At 41.5% G+C, this 19,757-nt stretch overlaps 1 protein-coding gene across 12 annotated transcripts in view; it reads right to left on the bottom strand.

Annotated features, from left to right (window-relative positions):
* COL19A1 (collagen type XIX alpha 1 chain) overlaps positions 1-19,757 on the bottom strand; it is a 404,037-nt gene that overhangs the window by 368,559 nt on the left and 15,721 nt on the right. For 11 of the 12 annotated variants that reach the window (XR_008314075.1, XM_053286727.1, XM_053286726.1 and 8 more), the window contains one exon: positions 16,278-16,404. Coding sequence is in view for 11 of the 12 variants with exons in the window: in XM_053286721.1 (XP_053142696.1) it covers positions 16,278-16,404 (127 nt within the window). In the remaining variant the exon portion in view is untranslated. Of the gene's footprint in view, positions 1-3,314; positions 3,379-16,277; positions 16,405-19,757 lie in introns of those variants that run through there. The other variant, XM_053286731.1, reaches the window with a different exon arrangement.

Here is a 19,757-nt window from a genome sequence, read left to right as displayed (position 1 = left end):
GGTAAGTACTACCGCCCCTCCTTAAAGACACACCCCCCCTTGCCAGAATTCTGGACCAGTCCGGAGGCCTTTTGTATGGCCCCAGACCGGTCCGTGCACACCACTAACCTGAACTGGATCCAGTTCAAGTGTGCATGTAACTGAACCGAGCCGGGTCGTCTCAAACTTGGTTTGGATTTGAGCCGAACCAGCTTTTCCAGTTCTCTGCACATCACCACTGGTCTCCAGGAATCCCAAAATGCACCACTCAAGCAGTGTGGTGCACTGGGGGTTTCCTCCATGCATCAGGTGCGCTAAGCACTCAACTCTGTATACACTCGGGCTGCATGCAGCACTAGCACACACACACCCCTGGATCTGAGGTTGAGGGCATGCTCACGTCCTCTAACACCAGTTAAGGGCCGGGTCAAGAAGTTGGGCTAGCGGGAGCAGAAGCACTGGGATCAGGAGTGATCCTGGCACTCCACACGAGCAGCCCAACCCAGGCTAGACTACCCTAACCGGGGTTGGGCTGCTCGTGTGAATAGCTTTTAAGTGAGTCCAAAGCTATGGTGGTATTTGAACCAAAGTCTTTGAGAACCTTTGAGATATTCATTAAAACATCAAAGTTTCTCATTTTCCTTTACATTAAAGATAACAATTTCACTAAACCTTTTATTAAATGATAATATTCAATATATATTCCTAATGTTGCAATAAAGAGTTGATATATTATGTATTTCAATTATTTGTGGTTAGTGTAAGCACATATTAACTTTATGCTCCATTCACGGTATAATGATTTAGAATACAATCTCAAAACTGTTTATATATAAAACACCACACAGTATTATATGTTTTTGTGCATTTTTCTTTCTGTAAGCTGTAAAATGTGGGTGGGGGGTTAGATTAAAGTTTTCAACAACAAAGCATGAATGACAGCAAAGCAAGAATGAAAGCATATAATTGGATTACAAGGTTAACAGCCAGATGTTATTTACTCAGAAGACAGTCCTTTTTGTCACAATGCACTTTCTGAACAATGTTAAATAATGAGATAAATGTTCTTTTCCTAAAATGTCCACAAGAAAGCAGCTCTACTACAGGGATTTTTAAAAGTATGTTAACATTTTTCTTAAGCAAAGTATTCCAACATTTCTTAATTACATTCATTCAGAATGCAGTCTGAACTGACTTTATTTAACAGTTAATCTAAACTCATGCTACACTAAATTTATATGGAAGGATTGAATAACTGACATCCCGAATAACCTTCCGTGGATGTGCCAGTATTTCTGTTGTGCAAGAAGGGAAGGGCATTTTTTTGGCTATCTTCACTTCCCTCTGCAGTAGCCTGTGTCCTAAATCTATCTCCCCTGAATGTTAGACTATGCCTGAGAAGGCTTGAATTCAAATCTCTGTTCGGCCATGAAACTCCCTGGGATGACTCTGAGGCACTCACTTATCTTTTAGCCTAACCTACTTCACAAGGTTGTTCTAGGGATAACATAACAATGTACACCATTCTGGGCTCCTTGGAGGAAGAGCAGGATATAACTATATAAACAAACAAACAAAAATGAATAGGAAGGCATAACTTCAGGAGGTACAAGTGTCTGCAGAGGGAGATTTGCCCCCCCTTTTCCTCTCACAGAGGAAAAAAACCCTGGCACATCTGCAGAAGGTTAATCTTGATATTAAGGCTCAAGCCACTGAATCTAATTAGCAAAATTCTACCCAAATAAACTTTATTTTCATTTCTGAATAGTGCACTAATTAACCTTCAAGACTTTAACTCCAATATTTATCTATTTGGAGTACAATTACAAAGTCCAGGCTGGGGTTCCAGGATTGGAGGACCTACCCAAATTTTGATGATGACCTAGTTAGAGCCTTACAGGTAGCTCATAGGTTTTGCTAGGGCCACATGAAGAAGTGTTTCTTTTTTTCCCCATAGAGGAGTTGTTGAATCACATATGGAATTTGTAAGAGCCATATGTGGTTCAGCTGCAGTGGTTTCCAACGTAGCATCAAGAGCTAAGCACTCACAAATCATATAGCTGTCACATGCTCTTATGACCAAAAGAAGTGGCTCAGTAGCATGTGAATAGACTTCTAATCATTTAATTCAGCATAGGATTCCACGGCTAGTATGTCCATGAGCCAAGCCTTACAGGCTGAAATTACATACAGGCGGCAATTTTTGGTACCAAAATATTGCTTAAAGGAGTAACCATGTGTGAGCCATTTGAGTCAAGTGCTGGCTGGGTCATTTAATTTCAGATGGAATCTGTCTTGAATTTAAAATGTAAAGTCCCTAAGAAAGATGGTCAAAACAAACCAACAGGGGCTTTCCAGTGCGTCATAAGGTGAAAAGGGAGAAGGCATTGCAGAGCACCAGCCGGGAAACATATTGAAGGAGTTCCAAGACCACAGAGAAGAAAAAGTAACACAGAAAATGTCAATATTGGAAATGTTTCCAGTTCACTACCAATCGCTGCAAACATGTAAGCTGTATACTTACCTCTACAAATACATACAAGTATCCCAACTTCAACATTAATATAATATACACTGCTAACTTGGAAAACCCCCAGCAATTTTATGCTGAAAAGAACTCATTTAAATAAAGCATTCTTTTCTTATGAGGTGATTAATGAAGCCAGTTCTATCTGAAAGCAGTAAGTGTTTAATCAAAGATGAAACATATCTAAGAATTATCAATTTACACCAGAACTATCTCTTCCTTTAGAAAGCTGCCCACACTTGGGACTAAAGTAATGCATAAGGGAGACCTACAGCAAAATGTTGCAATGTATCCATAAGATTCTTCACCCTGCCTCAGGGGCATAGCTAGAAGAGAGGGGGGCCATGTTCACCCTCTCCCTGCCCCCCCCCTCAGAATGAGGGAGATAATGAAGAAAATAGGGAGAGGTGGAGCTGGGGGGCCCTCAAGAACTGAAGGGCCTGGGTTCTTCGAACTCGTTCGCTCAATTATAGTTACACCCCTGCCCTGCCTGCAATAGGTGCCTTGTAGTGATGTTCAGGCCTCACTCAAAGGGAAGGGAAAGGAGCACCTTTTCTCATTCCTTAATCCCTCGAGGGCTTCCCTATGTAGCATTAAAGGTTCAGATTTGGGGCTGGCTTCTAACCCAAGATCTGTTTGTTATTGGTGGGTGGGGAGGTCCTGGACAGGGGGTTGAAGGGAAAGTATGTTTTTCCTTTCCTCCCTGTTGAAATTCTGTAGTGCAGGAGGGGGCAGCGGTTTGTTTGTTTTTTAAACCTCATTGCATGCATCCCACACAACCCATAATCCTCCTCTCCTGAATACTTACTACAAGCTGTTAGGGGCTTGAATAGGCAGTTCCCCCTCTCTCTTCCCATCCTCAACTTTCTTTCTCTCCCTCCCCACTGACACCTTCAAGACTGCAGGACCTTACAGAATGCTGGAGACACAGAGACAAGAAATACTAACATTCATCTCATGGACTAGAGAGGGGGAACTTCTATCTTTGGCAGGGTGGTCTTTTCATGAGCGGAGGGGAGGTGACTGCCTCAGGTGTCAGAATATTGGGATGCCAGCAGAATGACAAGATGCCCCCTACCACCATTGGCACAGCTCTTTGGGACCGATCTGGCCCTTTTAAGCTTTGCAAGGAGTGCCTCTCCTCACACTCCTTGCAAAGCTTGCTGTAGTACAAGGAGAGGAAAGGAGGCTGTTGGTAATCTTCCCTCCTTCCTGCCCAGCCCCACCGCAACTTCCAAAGCTTCCAGGGGTTGTTTGTGAGAATCTGGTGCCTTGCTTTCAGACACTACAATATCTTGGACAGCCCCAGTCTTTGGTGCTACCTTTTCTTTGTAGGGAGCATGCCAATAGTTCCCTATCACAGCTACATTAAAATCAGATTTTTTTCATGGGTATTTATTAGAAGTTTTGCTTCTGCCCCAGTGATGGGGTGGGATGGGTGGAGGATTTAAAGAAACCAGAAGTTAGACAGGCTGTATGAACTCTCAGTTAAATCTATGGCTGATATGGACTAAAGACTCAATCAGCCGGTCTGCTTTCTGTAAACCCAGTTCCACCCTGAGCTGCCCATAAATATCAGTAGAAAAGTCCAAACTGTTAGCATATCTGTGATTGGGTGATAGCAACATGGCCCCTAGAAACAAATGGGCAGCCTGTAAGGTCCTCACGGGGTGATTCTGGGAGATTTTAAATATTGTTTTTCTTTTTAACTTACAAATAGATATTGTTCTGTGTACCTACGGAATCCCCTGAGTAAGCAGAAATCATTACCTTTTTTTGGATGGCCCTATGTAATTTCCAGACTGATACCTAAGTTCACTATTAGTATATGTAATAAACCAATTTACATCCTATATATTGATTATGAGATTCACAGGGTGAAAAGAAATACTGTTTTTTCTCATTGTTTTCACATAATAATAGAGAACATCTTTCACACAAAAGGCAGTTTTCCCCAAATGAAGATCCAGAATTAATAGATTATTTCTATTATTTCATTGTCATGGATGGACTGTAATTTTGTAACCAATTCACACGTTACAAGGCCACCATCTGTTCAGTTTATTGTGCAACAACTTCTCTGCTTCCATTTACAGAAAGGATTTTTCTTTTTGGTAGAAATATTTTCCAAAACCAAACACAACATAAGCATAAAAATATTTGCCTTCCTGAGCTCACAGTTTTTTAAAAGGACTTTCAATTAAAGAAAGATGATGTTCCATTACTTTTATCTGTTTCCAGAGGGATATTTGTATTCACCTATTGCAGAAAATACAATGAAGAGGTTTGTGGCACTTTACAGACTACTAACATGTTTATATTTTGCTACAATAAACGACTTACTCTTTTAAGGTGGCACAAGACTCTTTTTGTATCTCTGTATCAGTACATTCATTGTCAAATGACCTTTTTCTCTCCCTCTTTCTACTGCCTCTTGGCCTTCAACAAGTAGCCCTCAGTGGGTATTTAGAAATCCAGAAAAAACATAGCAATCATAGTACAAATGGGAATTAGAGCCAATAGAAGACAGCCTCCCAACACTGCTGCAGAACATGGACTACTATTTGAAAGTCTTTGTTGATAGTGACCTGGAAGAGATTCTGCAAGACTACAAAAATGTGAACAGTTTACTACATGTAATATAGAACAGTGAGCCATAAATAGAACTTGGATCTAATGCAAGTTTTGGCACCGGGTATGCAAATGTTAAATGACACACTATGTGCAAAGTTCAATTTGTGTAGACGGTCCACACCAGGGTGTGTTACTGAGTAATACTCAGAAGGATAGACTATTATTATAGAACCATTACCTTCTTTCAACCTCCATCTTGATTATTTTCAGCCAGAATTCTAAACCTTCTGTGTGTGTGTCCCACAATCAGCATTCCATGATTATAGCCAACATAGGCCTACAATTGATAATATGGTATAAAACATGGCACAATAGCCAATAAAAATGGGAGGGAGAAACCATGTGCCAATAGCATGGGAGGGAAATATACCCATTTTTGACATTCAGGCATTCTATTAATTTCACCTGAAAAGCAAAATATTTAAAATAGCAATATCACATGTGATATTATACATCTATGCAAACTAAATGCTGTATGACACTGAGCCATAAATAGAATGTGAACTGTGACTGAAAGTCAACTTTTAAATGACACACAATGGTCAGAGTTCAACTTGTGTACAGTCAGTGTCTGAGTAATACCCCGTGTGTAGCAACCACACTTATTCATAAACAGTTCCACTGGAGGAACTATTCATTGTACAGTTTTAGTAATGCAGACCTATTTTAATTTTACATGGAAATTTAATACAATATGGTATTGTACTAATTTGTGCGATTTTAAGTGTTTTTGAATGTGATGTTTGGAGATTAAACCAATGATATTTTGAAAATAATATTTTCAAGCAGCTGAAAGCAGCATTTTCATTCTAGACATTGCACCTGTAAAAGAGCTTTGTGTCTGGTTTCCTCTGCGTTTGTCCTCTGTCTTCTCTTTTATTCTCTCTCTAGTCCTTTTCACATGTTGTGTTGAAAACACATAAAATCTGTGTACAGTGTACGCATGTACAGATCTCCATGCATGTATGGTTATTCATATATTATGTTCCATGTACAAACAGCAGTACACTTCCTATCAATATGATGCATCTGAGGAGTCCTGTACCCATGTTTACTTTTAAAATGAATGAATGTTAAGTCATTCACACAAGCTCAATTCAGGCGTTATGTTGTATGTGCATACAGATGTCTGTGCACATGTACTTCTTTATGTGTGAATGACTGAACATGTGTTCACTTCAAAAGTAAACTTGGGTATAGACCCCCTCAAATGCAGTGTACAGATAGGAAGTGAACTATTGACATGCGTTGCGCATAATGTATGAATAACTATGCATAAGGTATGGATAACTATACATGTGTGCATATACAGATTGTACATGCATCAAATATAATGTGGAATATGGCTTGAAACACATGTATAATATGGACCTGAGTGCATGTACAACATGATGTCTGAATAGGGCTTCTGTAGCTCTGTTTTTCTGTTTCTTTTAAAAATAACCCTAAATGACAACAAGAAAATTGTGATGATGGAGTCACTGATAAGACCCATCTTAGTTCAGGGCATGACCCACTTGTAACTCCCAAACCACCAGCTGAAGACCATTGAATTACAGAGCATTCTTACAAACTTTTGGGATCCTTGCACCAACACTCATCCCCCCCAAATTCTGACCTAACATTTGCACCATGAGTAATATGCTGTGTGTCAAATGTGTCACAAATGTTCTCTATCGGTTTTGATAACTTCTGAACGTGTACAGACTGAATACAATTGCACAACAGAATTCATGACCATGAACCAGATGAAGTTTATCACAACTTATCGCTATTCCTTAGCAATTCCTTAGACCCCTTAGCGATGAACAGCTACAGGCCAATCTCCAAACTCCCTTGGTTGGGCAAGGTGATTGAGAGGGTGGTGGCCAACCAGCTCCAGGCAGTCTTGGAGAAAACTGATTATCTAGACCCATTTCAAACAGGCTTTAGAGTGGGCTATGGGGTTGAGACAGCTTTGGTCGGCCTGATGGATGACCTTTACCGGGGAATTGACAGAGGGAGTGTGATTCTGCTGGTTCTTCTGGATCTCTCGGCAGCGTTCGATACCATCAACCATGGTATCCTTCTGGATCACCTGGGGGAGTTGGGGATAGGGGGCACTGCCTTGCTGTGGTTCCGTTCCTATCTCTTGGGTAGATTCCAGATGGTGGAGCTTGGGGACAGTTGTTCCTCAAAACAGGAGCTGTTATATGGAGTTCCTCAGGGCTCCATTCTGTCACCAATGCTTTTTAACATCTCCATGAAACCGCTGGGTGAGGTGATCAGGAGATTTGTTGCAGGGTGTTATCAGTATGCTGATGACACCCAAATCTCCTTCTCCTTTTCATCTTCAGGAAATGGCACTCATTCTCTGAATGCCTACCTACAGGCAGTAATGGGCTGGATGAGTGATAACAAATTGAAGCTGAATCCAAGCAAGATGGAGGTGCTCATTGTGGGGGCTCAGAATCTGAGGGGTGAGTTAGATCTTCCTGTGCTTGATGGGATTACACTCCCCCAGAAGGAGCAGGTGCCCAACTTGGGAGTACAACTTGGACCCAGCCTCACCCTGGTATCTCAGGTGGAGGCCATGGCCAGGAGTGCTTTCTATCAGCTTCGGCTGATTCGACAGCTGCACCCATTCCTTGAAGAGGATGAGCTCAAAACAGTGGCACATCAGCTGGTAACCTCCCAGCTTGACTATTGCAATGTGCTCTACGTGGGGCTGCCTTTGTACGTAGTCCAGAAACTTCATTTAGTTCAGAATGCGGCAGCCAGATTGGACTCTGGGGCAACCCGGAGAGACCATATTTTTCCTGTTTTGAAACAGTTACACTGGCTGCCGATATGTTTCCAGGCAAAATACAAAGTGCTGGTTATTACCTTTAAAGCTCTGAATGGCTTGGGTCTGAGATATTTTAGAGAGTGCCTTCTTTTACATGATCCCCACTGCACATTGAGGTCATCTGAGGAGGTCTGTCTGCAGTTACCACCGGTTCGTTTGGTGGCGACTCAGAGGCGGGCCTTCTCTGTAGCTGCTCCCGGGCTGTGGAATGCACTCCAAGCAGAAATTTGTAATCTTAATTCCTTACCGACCTTCAAGAGAGCCCTTAAAACCCATCTGTTCGGCCTGGCCTTTCAGGGTTTTTAATTAGTTTTAATTGTTCTAATGCTAACCTGGTTTTCAGGGTTTTAATTGTTCTGACTGTTTAATTGTTTTTTAAGATGTTTTTAAATTGTTGTTCATATTTGTATTTCTGTTTTAATTGGTATTGGTTTTAATGATTTCTGTTTTTAATAGTAAACCACCCTGAGCCGTTTTGGAAGGGCAGTATAAAAATTCAATGAATGAATGAATGAATAAAATATTCAAAGCAATTGGTTTCAATGAGATATTTGGATTCTGATCCAATTAATGTTTACTTGGAAGTTCAGCTAAGTTCAGTGGGACTTATTGCCAAGGAGGAGTGCACAAGGTTGCAGCCTTGCTGTCAAAAAAGCATGCATTGGATTGCAGGCTCAGTCAAGATGAACTGTAACTGGATTGGGGCTGATATATATATAGAATTATGCTTGTAATAGGAATTTGGGAGGCAGAGCACTAATCACTAGGAAATAACTCAAATGAATGATTCATGTTAAACTAAAATGTATAAATTATCACTTTATGACCATGTCAAACAAAAGGTCCTGTCAGCACTGTGAAATATACGTTCTTAAACAAGCTTAATCCCCGAAAAGTCAGGGAATAAAACAATTAGGAGAAACAAGTTATCTTTAGTCTATTTAGGCTTTAACACATGGCTGTTGACAACTCCATGAGCTTCAGCATTGTAACCCAATCCTCTCTCCTAGATTTGTTATATTTTATTTTTAGAAGTAATCACTTCCCTCCAGTCAATGGCTGTTCTACAAGCAGTTCTGCACAAGTGAAAACTGAAAGGGAGCATTGCTGTGTACTGTATGAACCAAAGAGCTATCAGCATATGCTCAGGCAGGCTGCTGCAGGCAGAACCAGCATAATTTGCCATTCTGCAACATCTTTTTTCAGCCTTGCCATTTCCTTAATTAATACCATATTAGCTAATTAAATGAAGTCATTCCCCAGGCTTATTCAAGATACTGAGCCGAAAGTAAACCTTACTTTTTTCTTCATAATAACCCACACATGTAATCAATATGCGCTCTCTCTCTCTCTCTCTCTCTCTCTCTCTCATTGCATCCATATATCAGTATATAACACTTTAGAAATCAAGGTTAATTAGGAGCCTTCTGTGACATTCCAAGTGTTCCTAGAATAATTTCAATGCAGTTAGACTATTGTGAGCAATCTGTAAAGGTCTCAATCCAAAACCGTTTTAGACCCCCAGAGAAGCAAACTCAGCAAAATAGAATCATTTAAGGAATGAGGAAGCGGCAGGGAAGAAGCAGAGAGACAGACAGGAATATAGGGACCATTTGATGGGAAGAAACAGAAGCAACATAAAAAGACAATCTAGAATGGGGTGATATTCAGCAATAATGAAGCAGAGGAGAATTTTAAAAGAACTAGGTGCTTGGAGATTTGGCTCTGCTTTGATACGTCTACCTCAGCTATTTCTTGTGGCATAAATAACGTTGATATCTCTCACTTTTTTATGCTGAACTTAATTTTTTTTTTTTTGGCCTTTCAAAGCTGCACCCTCTGCAGTTTGGCTTTAAAACTTATGTAAATTCTAAAGCATGTGTTATTGAGGAGGATAGAAATAGGAGAATGTCAATACAGCTTTTATAATTTTTTCTGGTGAATGTTGACTATCACCAGTATCACTCACAAAGAAATTGTTAACATACTCTGGTGAATGTTGACATTCTTCATTTGTCACTTTAATGGTCAAATATACATGTGTAGTGCTGACCATCTGGAATCCTTAACAGAAAATATTCTGTTATGTTTTCAGCTCTACATATTATACCATCCAGCTAAGGAGAGGCGTCTTCCAGAGCTGTAAAACTTCACACTTCAAAGGGCAAGGGAAGGATATTATAGGTTCACTGGGTAGTTTACCTTCTTTCTCTCAGGAGCTGAGATCAGCAAGTCTTCTGGAATTTTTGCTGCCTTAAGGATTTAGGAAAGAATCTGTAATGCAAGGTCTGCTTATCCACAGCTCTTACTACGCTACAGCAAAATCATTATCATTTGATACTTATTATTGGTATTGCAGGATTGCTTAGAAGTCCTATTCAACGTTGGGGTCTTGTTGGTCTAAAATTGATCTAATAATATTTAGATGTAATAATGCATAGCTTCCATCTACTCCATGTGGGCATGAGGTGAACAGTAGTATCTATATATCAACTTCATTTCATTATTGTCAGTTACTACTACTACTACTTCCACATGTGTATGAGTAAGATGCTCTTCTACAGTGTCTGATGTCAAACCAAAGAACAGCCTGTGCAGCCTGTAGGATTGTTCAAAAACAGCTCTCTTAGTGCCACATAGTGAGCATTACCAAACTAAACAATCTTCAGAACTTTAGTTATGAATGCAATCTATGACCAGTCCCAAGATAGTGTTAGATCAATATTTGATGAAATACCACCAATGTCATAATTTCTGCAGTCACTAAAGAGACATTTCCAGGGCCTTTAAAAAGGAAAATTCAGAACTGCACATAGATGAATTAATTCATATGTGTAGTGTGCACTACTTACAACATACAGCTGTGCATTTTCCTTGTATGCACACACATACGTTTTTGCATAGAGTCATATTCCATGACATTTAGAAGCCTACATAGAATGAGGAAAATCTACAAAACTAGGAATTTGACAACACAGTTTCATTGGTGAAGACTGCAATGAGTAGGAGTGGAGTCTGCAGGAAGCGTCTTTGGCAGGGGGTGGAGAAATGGACACAATCGATCAGGGTCTGTATTCTAGACTACTCTTCTTACTTTTCTCATTATCAGTCACGTTTTACATTATCTTAACATAATGCAGCATTTGCATGACCTGAATTTTTGAACTGTACAAATGTTCTTTTAAAGCTGCACATTTCTTTCTTGCTCCCTACCCCCACCCCCTTTTGCACTTTTAACTGCTTGTTTCGGGTCTGGTTGCACATGTTTAAACATCCTGCTTATTTCTGTGTTGATGGCAGCTATCATGACAGATCTGAGAAGCAGATGGCCCAAAGCTGGAGAAAGATGTGGAAGGGCAATGCGCTCGAAAGACAGAGACTGACAACGCAGCAACAAACAGAAAGGAAACAAAAAACAGCTAAGGGATCCCAGGTATAAAGCATGTGTGGCAAGCCATATATTTCTTTCAAATACCCTTTGTCTTCATAGGACTCACATGTTACCTGTTACTACAGATACTAATTGCCAGGTGTATTTTAGTCCAGAGAAAGACTAGCTAGTGCAGCTGTTGAGGGACAGCTTCCCTCCCATCTTAGGCCCTTTGACCTCAGCAAGGCTAAACTCCACACATAGATGAGCATTTGATACCAAGCGGGAAAAGCTAGCCCCTAGATGGGACAAAACTGCTGCATCATGCAAATCTGAACAGGTGTAAGCTACACGACACAACCTTAGCCAAAAGGCTAAGAACTGGTGTAAGCTGCATCTGGAGACGTAACAGACCTGTCAAGAATTCCTTGTATTCCTAATGAAGTCAGAGTTCCAAGCAATGCTAACCAGGGATCTTGAACAATCATTCCTGGGAACTTGAGGAGCCCCACCCTATAGTATAATCAGGACACGTTATCCAGGCAGTTACTTAGATTCAGCACAGGAGAGTCCTTTTATTCTGGCAATCCATCTAAATAATGGCTACTCTAGTTGCCGATCTCCTCTAGATCCAGTGCTGGAACATTCTCCTCTGTCTCCATTGTATTTCTAAGTTTTCCCACCTTTAGAACTTTGCAAGCGTGTGTGTGTCGGTGGGGGGAGGATGTTGTTAAATAGCCTGTGCTCTTGAACAGCAGTGCAAAAGCTCTCACCCCACCCCCCTGGAAGATTAGTGACACAGACTGCCTTTAACTGGCAGCTTAAGCCACCAATTACTGACAGAAGCCTGAATGCTGAGTCCAGAAGTTGGAACACTGGACTGCGGGGTCCAGAACCAATGAAGCGGGACTGAAAATCACCATTCTTGAGGGTTCCTTGTCTGAGCTTGCTGTGGGGAGACTTGCACAACACTGCCCTGGAAATTCTTGGAACTAAGGTTCCTTGGGTTGCTTTCTGCATGGGCTTGCTATAGATCACTCCCTGTATTTCACTGCCTGAGAAACCCAGAACTTTGGAGTAAAACTCCTTTTCCTTGGAAGAGAACCACTGAAACTACAGGCTGGTTAGCTTAATGTACATTCCAGGCAAATTGATGGAAGGCATCCTCAAGGATAAAATTGTAAAGCACATAGAAAAACAGGCCCTGCTGGGAGTGAACCAGCATGGGTTCTGCAAAGGTAAATCTTGCCCCACAAACCTTTTAAAGTTCTTTGAGAATGTCAACAAGTGTGTGGATCAAAGTGATCCAGTTGACATAGTATACCTGGACTTCCAAAAAGCTTTTGACAATGTTCCTCATCAAAGACTCCTGAGGAAACTTAGCAGTCATGGGATAAGTGGACAAGTACATGTGTGGATTGCTAACTGGTTGAAAGACAGGAAACAGAGGGTAGGTATAAATGGAGAGTTTTCGCAATGGAGAGAAGTAAGAAGTGGGGTTCCCCGAGGATCTGTACTGGGACTGGTGCTTTTTAATATATTCATAAATGATCTAGAAGCAGGGGTAAGCAGCGAGGCGGCCAAATTTGCAGATGATACCAAATTATTTCGGGTAGTAAAATCCAAAACAGATTGTGAGGAGCTCCAAAAGATCTCTCCAAACTGGGGGAGTGGGCGACAAAGTGGCAAATGCAGTTCAGTGTTGGCAAGTGTAAAGTGATGCACACTGGGACGAAAAACCCCAACTTCAAGTATACGCTGATGGGATTTGAGCTGTCGGTGACTGACCAGGAGAAAGATCTTGGGGTCGTGGTGGACAGCTCGTTGAAAGTGTCAACTCAATGTGCGGCACCTGTGAAAACGGCCAATTCCATGCTAGGGATCATTAGGAAGGGGACTGAAAATAAAACAGCTAATATTATAATGCCCTTATACAAAACTATGGTGCGGCCACACCTGGAGTACTGCATACAATTCTGGCCACCACATCTTAAAAAGGACATTGTTGAACTGGAGAAGGTACAGAAGAGGGCAAACAAGATGATCAGGGGCCTAGAGCACCTTTCTTATGAGGCAAAGCTACAACACCTGGGGCTTTTTAGTTGAGAAAAAAGATGACTGAGGGGAGACATGATAGAAATCTATAAAATCATGCATGGTGTGGAGAAAGTGGATAGAGAGAAATTCTTCTCCCTCTCACATAACACTAGAACCAGGGGTCATCCCATGAAATTGATTGCCAGGAAATCTAGGACCAACAAAAGGAAGTACTTTTTCACACAACGCATAATCAACTTGTGGAATTCTCTGCCACAAGATGTGGTGTCAGCCAACAACCTGGATGGCTTTAAGAGGGGTTTGGATAACTTCATGGAGGAGAGGTTTATCAATGGCTACTAGTCGGAGGGCTGTGGGCCATCTCCAGCTTCAAAGGTGGGATGCCTCTGAGTACCAGTTGCAGGGAAGTAACAGCAGGAGTGAGGGCATGCCCTCAACTCCTGCCTGTGGCTTCCAGCAGCATTTGGTAGGCCACTGTGTGAAACAGGATGATGTACTAGATGGGCCTTGGGCCTGATCCAGCAGGGCTCTTCTTATGTTCTTATGATGTTAGGCCTTTCCCTGTGCAGGCTTGCTGTGGGCTAACCCCTGAGCCTGACTGCCTTGGAAAATCCAGTGTTCTTTTTGTTAGCTGTGGGCATATGGAGCACCATAATAACCCTTTGAGCTTGGTGCCAAGCCAGTATCTTGCTGTTTCTCTTTGCCTGTCACTTTCGCAAAACCTCTGTGGTTGAAACCCCTGAATCTCCCCCAATTGGAGTCACCCAGATGTGCTCTTACCCCTGGACTTTGGGACCTCAACAGCCCCTGGGGCCCCCCAAATTCTCTGGTCTGTCCCAAGTGGTGTGGTCACCTGGCCAAGCATGATGATGCTTAATTTGCAGCGCGGGGGGTGGGGACTCCAAAGGCCTTTAGATCCAGGCTCCAAAATCACCTAGGTGCACCTCTAGAGTCACCCATTTTGGTATCACACCTAAAACAGCAGAGTGAGGTCAGGTGTTAACATTGCTCTGGATTAGTTTTTTATTCATTCTCCTCCTCCTCTCCCCCCCCCCCGCCCACCGCCTTCTGTCTGCATTCCAGTGGCCGCCAAGTTCCAGGTGCTTAGAACCTTCATTCTCTCTCTGGGCTGGTTCAGATGAACATAGTCCAGCACAACTGATAAGAACTGGGATGTGCCCTGTTCCGATGTCACTGCAAGATGCCCTGACACACTGTTGGGACATCCTTTAATCTCTTGAGAGGAGTATTCATCTGAATGCTCGCTCTACATGCTCCTATTTAAATAGGGTTTTAGGATCATAGGAAGCTGCCATATACTGAGTCGGCCCTTGGTCCATCTAGCTCAGTATTGTCTTTACAGACTGGCAGTGGCTTCTCCAAAGTTGCCAGCAGGAACCTCTTTCAACCCTATCTTGGATATGCCAGGGAGGGAACTTGGAACCTTCTGCATGCCTCCCAGAGCAGCCCTATCCCCTAAGGGGAATAGCTGTGATGTCAGGATGGGCACGCTCTCAGTGTGTCTCCTGCCTTATTGTGTGTGCTGAGCAAAGGTAATCTCAACCAGCCCTCTCTCTCTCTCCCTCCCCTTATTGCTCCCTGGGAGTTCCCTTCATTTCCTGTGCAAATACACAATTGTACTGAGGTTGCCAGTTAGCACATTTTACATTGTACCTCTGCATTTTACAAAAATAAACATTGTCTCTTACTTTCCAAAGACTTGCCCCTGAACCTGTTGCTCCTCTGGGGTACCCTAATGATGTCTTGCCTCTGTCAAAACTGTGGGCCATTTGTTATTCATGCTTGCAAACTCAGTTTTGAGTATATTTTCCCCAAGTTAGTGCAAAGGCATAGATACATACATATGTGGACAGTGGACAGAGGTGTGAGCAAGTGTGATAACATAGCAGATTAGCAAAACAAACAAACAAAAAAAACCCCATGCACTGTGTAATAAAAACATATATAAAGAGTATCCTATGAAGCCCAAATTAAAATAGGGAGAATTTTTTTTTATATTCTTGGAAGCAAGTTTCACAGAATTCAATGGGGCTTCCTCCCGGTCTATTCACTTGACTGGGAGTAAGCTCAACTGAATTCAGTGAGGCTTACTTCCAAGAATGGTAGAAATGCCTCTCTTCCTTAATTTGTGCTTCACAGGGTACCACAAGCCACTTATCATGGCTTGGCTGATGTACTAACTATGCTTCTAGGAGCACTTGCTTATCAGTTCCATTCATCCCAACTGAACTTCCTTCCAAATAAGTGTGCTTATGATCTCAGTTTAAGGCTGCAATCTTATGCAGTTATTCCGAAGCAAGTCCCATTAAAATCAATAGTACTTACTTCCACGTGAGTATTGTTAGGATTGTGGTGCCAGGCATACAGAGCCAATGAAATACAACTGTACTCATAACTGTGCTCCGTTTCCAAACCTAGGGTTGGATTTTTTTTTAATATGTAACTTAAGAAAATGAGGAAGTATCAGTGGCAGCACAACATAACTGTAAATGACTTGATGCTTGTTCCAAATGTAGACTCTTCTGTGTGGACAGGAAATGGAAATATTGCTCTCAGCTACCTTGGGTGGAAACATCTTTTAATAGTAAGTTGAATTAAATACTGCTCAGATTAGAAACTTTTCGCTTCCACAGCTCCATTTCCATACATTTCAGAGTACAAGTAATTTCTACATTGTGATATTATTATTCCATGTGAACTAAAAGAATACACTTGCTCTGTAACTGCATTACTGTTTGACTATCTGGACAAGTCTTCTGTGCCTAGGTGCTTTCCAGATAATTGTATTATTTGTTCAACAGCATCAATATCATCTTGACAAACATTCTGTGTCTGACTAGAAGAAGCAGGGGAGGAAATACCTGATTTGTCAGTGACTGCCATTGCGTGAGATACAGGAGAAAGGAGGATTGCCAACCAAAGCCAAATTATGTAGGATCCAATTGCCTTCATCTCCTCTTGGACACATGTGAACAAATGGCCAGAAATCTGAAATGAGAAGTATTCACAGTGAGAAACATGCTTTCATCAGGTAAGAGGTTTCTTTTGGACATTCAAAAACATGCAGCTCTATCCTGTTAATAATGGCATGTCTAAATTCATGGAAATCAATAGGGTTAGGTGTAACTGTCTCTGGATAGGACTGCAAACTCAGTAACTTTTAGAATGGGAAGGATGGAGGAGTAATTTACCTAGAAGCACCTTTTGTAGTCCATACCGGAACAGTTTCCTCAGACATTATTTTGTTTTTATATATATATATATATATATATATATATATATATATATATATATATATATAATTTCTATCTTACTGAGATTTTACTTTATCTGTTTGGAAGAGGAAAGTAATTTTATATAGGTGTTGTGTTACCAAATGACTGTCATGAATGTTTTTAAAAAGGTAGGTATTGACTCTCTTTTTAATTTTGTAAGGTTTTGGTAACTTGTTTTGCAAGGACCTATGGCTGCTAGCAGTAAAACTGAACTTGTTTTTTCTTCTTCCATCCTTAAGCTGAACCTCCCACTCCTCCCAAATCACAAGAGGTTGTGAAGGAGAAAGAGAGAGAGTCATCAGTCACACATACAATGTGTATCATTTATCAGTGTGGAAAAGCCACCAGGGTTGGGGTGGGGGAGCATTTACGGGCTAATTTTAAACATATAAGAAGGCAATGAAAAGTATTTCTCTGCTACTTTTTTTAGACTGATGAGTAATAGTTTTTCAGTCCCACTTAGTCACATATATCAGTCAACAAGCCATTAAATTATAATTTATTCATAGTAACTGATTTACATTTTTATTTTTTGCCTTTCATACTTTGAGATTTGAAAAGATGCAATCATTGTGTACAAAATGACTGGAATAGTCACCCTATCAAACCAAGAAATGTATCATTTCTGTATCTAGACTTTTTAATGTATTTATTAACAAAAAGAACACCTTGGTATGCCTCACAAAATGTGCAAATGGGTGGGACAGCCTGTTCCATCTTGAAGTGCAGGAAAAAAAGTGCTGAATGTATTCAACAATATATCTTTGTGCTCTGAGCAAACCAAGGATCTCTTCTAAGGTAACTATATGAATATATGAATAGGAAAATAAGACGTAGTCAAAACATAGTAAAATGAGTGAATGTTGTCAATGAAGCACAGAAGGTGAAAGACAGACATTTTAAACTGGATGTATATTCTTGCCAAAGCATTACATTTGATTTGAGAAATGGAAACATTGCAATTCTATGCATGTTTCCCCCAAAGTAAGTCTCACTGGCTGACATCCAGAGCAGCAAATCTGGGGACGTAGCAGAGTTGTGACTGTGTGCAGAGAGGCTTCTCTTAACTCAGTCAGAGTCTTCTTAAAGAGAGAGTGCACGTGTGTGTTGGGGGGGGGGGGTTCACTGCGGTCCCCTGCCTCCAGTGCTCTTTGCCTTCCAAAAATATGTTGTGCCGTGCAGCCCTCAGGAACATATTTTGGGAATGCAAAACGCACTTATAGAGGCAGGAGAGAGCCGCGTCACTCTTCCTCCCCCTTGATGCACACTTTGCTGCTCAGCAACTCTGTCGGAATTAAAAGCAAGCTTTCTGCACAGGGGCAGAGCTCTGCTGCACCCCCAAACTGTGACTCTGGATGTCAGCCACCGTGTTTGGTGAGGCTAACTCCCAGGAAAGTGTGTTTAGGGTTGCAACCTAAGTATCATGCCTGAAAATGAATTTAGATTTGTGTAATTTCTTTTCTTTTTTTAAGTTCAGGAAATAAATCTGTCACTATTTTAACTTAAGTGTATGTGTTAGATGGAGATCCTACTTTACATTTCTACACTGGCCTTAGGAGCTGGCTTCATTGGGATGCAAAGGGCCAAACTACATATTACATCAGGAGAACCATATCAATCTTCTGACTTTGTTTACGGCTACTGGAAGCAGCCAATTTGTCCAGGACAATAGTGGGGTGAGTGGGGAGCATTTAACCCTTAGGTCATGTCAGAGAGTTTGCCCCCTCCATTGCTGGACCCCTGTGGTTACTTGACGGGACTTTTCACGTACTCAGAATGCTTTTCTTGGTTATAATAAATAAATATATAAAAGCAGCAGTTCCCTATGGGCTCACTTCTGTCTGTGGGTGCCAGAACTGGTTGGAGCTGGAAGAGAGCCTGTAGACCACCCTCCACAAATCTTGCTCTCCCCAAAATGCACTTTTTACCTCCCAATCAACTCCACAAGCCAGTATTTCCCCATGGAGAACAAATTCAGCTGAGGGGAGTGATTCTGACTGGGAAAACAGCATGGGGAGCAAAGAATAAAACATCACCTCATCTGACATTGCTGCTGTCAGCAAAATGTCGCATCCTTCATGGCTGCATATTAGTTAGGGAGGAAAAGAGTCAAGAGATCAATCATGAATCTTCTGGAGTTTTGGCCTAATGAGGCAAGGCACCTCAAAGCCTTGAAAAATCTCCTCAACCTTAACTCTGTGAATCTCTAAACCTTACTTCTCTGTGCTGGTTTTCCACCTTTAATTTCTGGCCATCACATCTGATGCTTGGGATATTTTTTAAAAATAAAAAAGAGGGATATAAATATCTTTAAAAAATAAAGAATAACACAGCCATCAGAGTGGAATTGCATTGTAACCTTCACCCATTGTGCAGTGTCTTTTTGAAGTCATCTTACATTGGGAAGTTCACACTGCACCTCGTGCATGCATGGCTTCAGATAATCTCTGCCATCCCATTCCCGCAAGCGTGAACATTCAGAACTGCCAAGCATGTGCTGACACTGAGGGGGTTGGTATTGACCTATTAAACCCACTGACAAAACCAAGTTCCATGTGGATATGCATTACTGGGCGGCTGCAACGTCCTCTGGATAGCTGAAGAAAGTGAGAGACAAATCTTTGTGGCTTCATCTTTGTTCACAGCAAGTAACTGGATTTGAAGATGGCAACAAAAGTGTGTCACCTGCCTGGAAAATTCACTTGTAGGAGCAGATTATTTAGACTGGCTTGAAACAGAGAGGGCTATCATGCATTTCGACAGGCAAATGGGTGGTAAAGGGAGGTATGCTCAAGTCATTATCTGATCAGAAATATCGCCTAAGAGAGGTGTGGGCAGAAGTCACAATGCACTGGCACACTGCCACTTGCTTCATTTCTAATATGAAAGGAGCTTGAACTCAAAGCTGACAGAGAGTTGCAACATGCAGCCCAGAAGTCCTGCCACCTAATACTTGGAGTAATCACATAGTTATGGTTACTCACATGTGAGAGCAAAGTAACACTGAGTGCACACAGGTATCCTCTGAAAGGGCTGTCACGTTTCTCCAGGCAGGACTCCTACATA

Source organism: Hemicordylus capensis, chromosome 1 (assembly GCF_027244095.1).
Source record: "Hemicordylus capensis ecotype Gifberg chromosome 1, rHemCap1.1.pri, whole genome shotgun sequence".
Classification (NCBI taxonomy): Eukaryota; Metazoa; Chordata; class Lepidosauria; order Squamata; family Cordylidae; genus Hemicordylus; species Hemicordylus capensis.
Note: the sequence above shows the minus strand (reverse complement) of the source record. Positions and strands in the feature narration are given on the sequence as shown.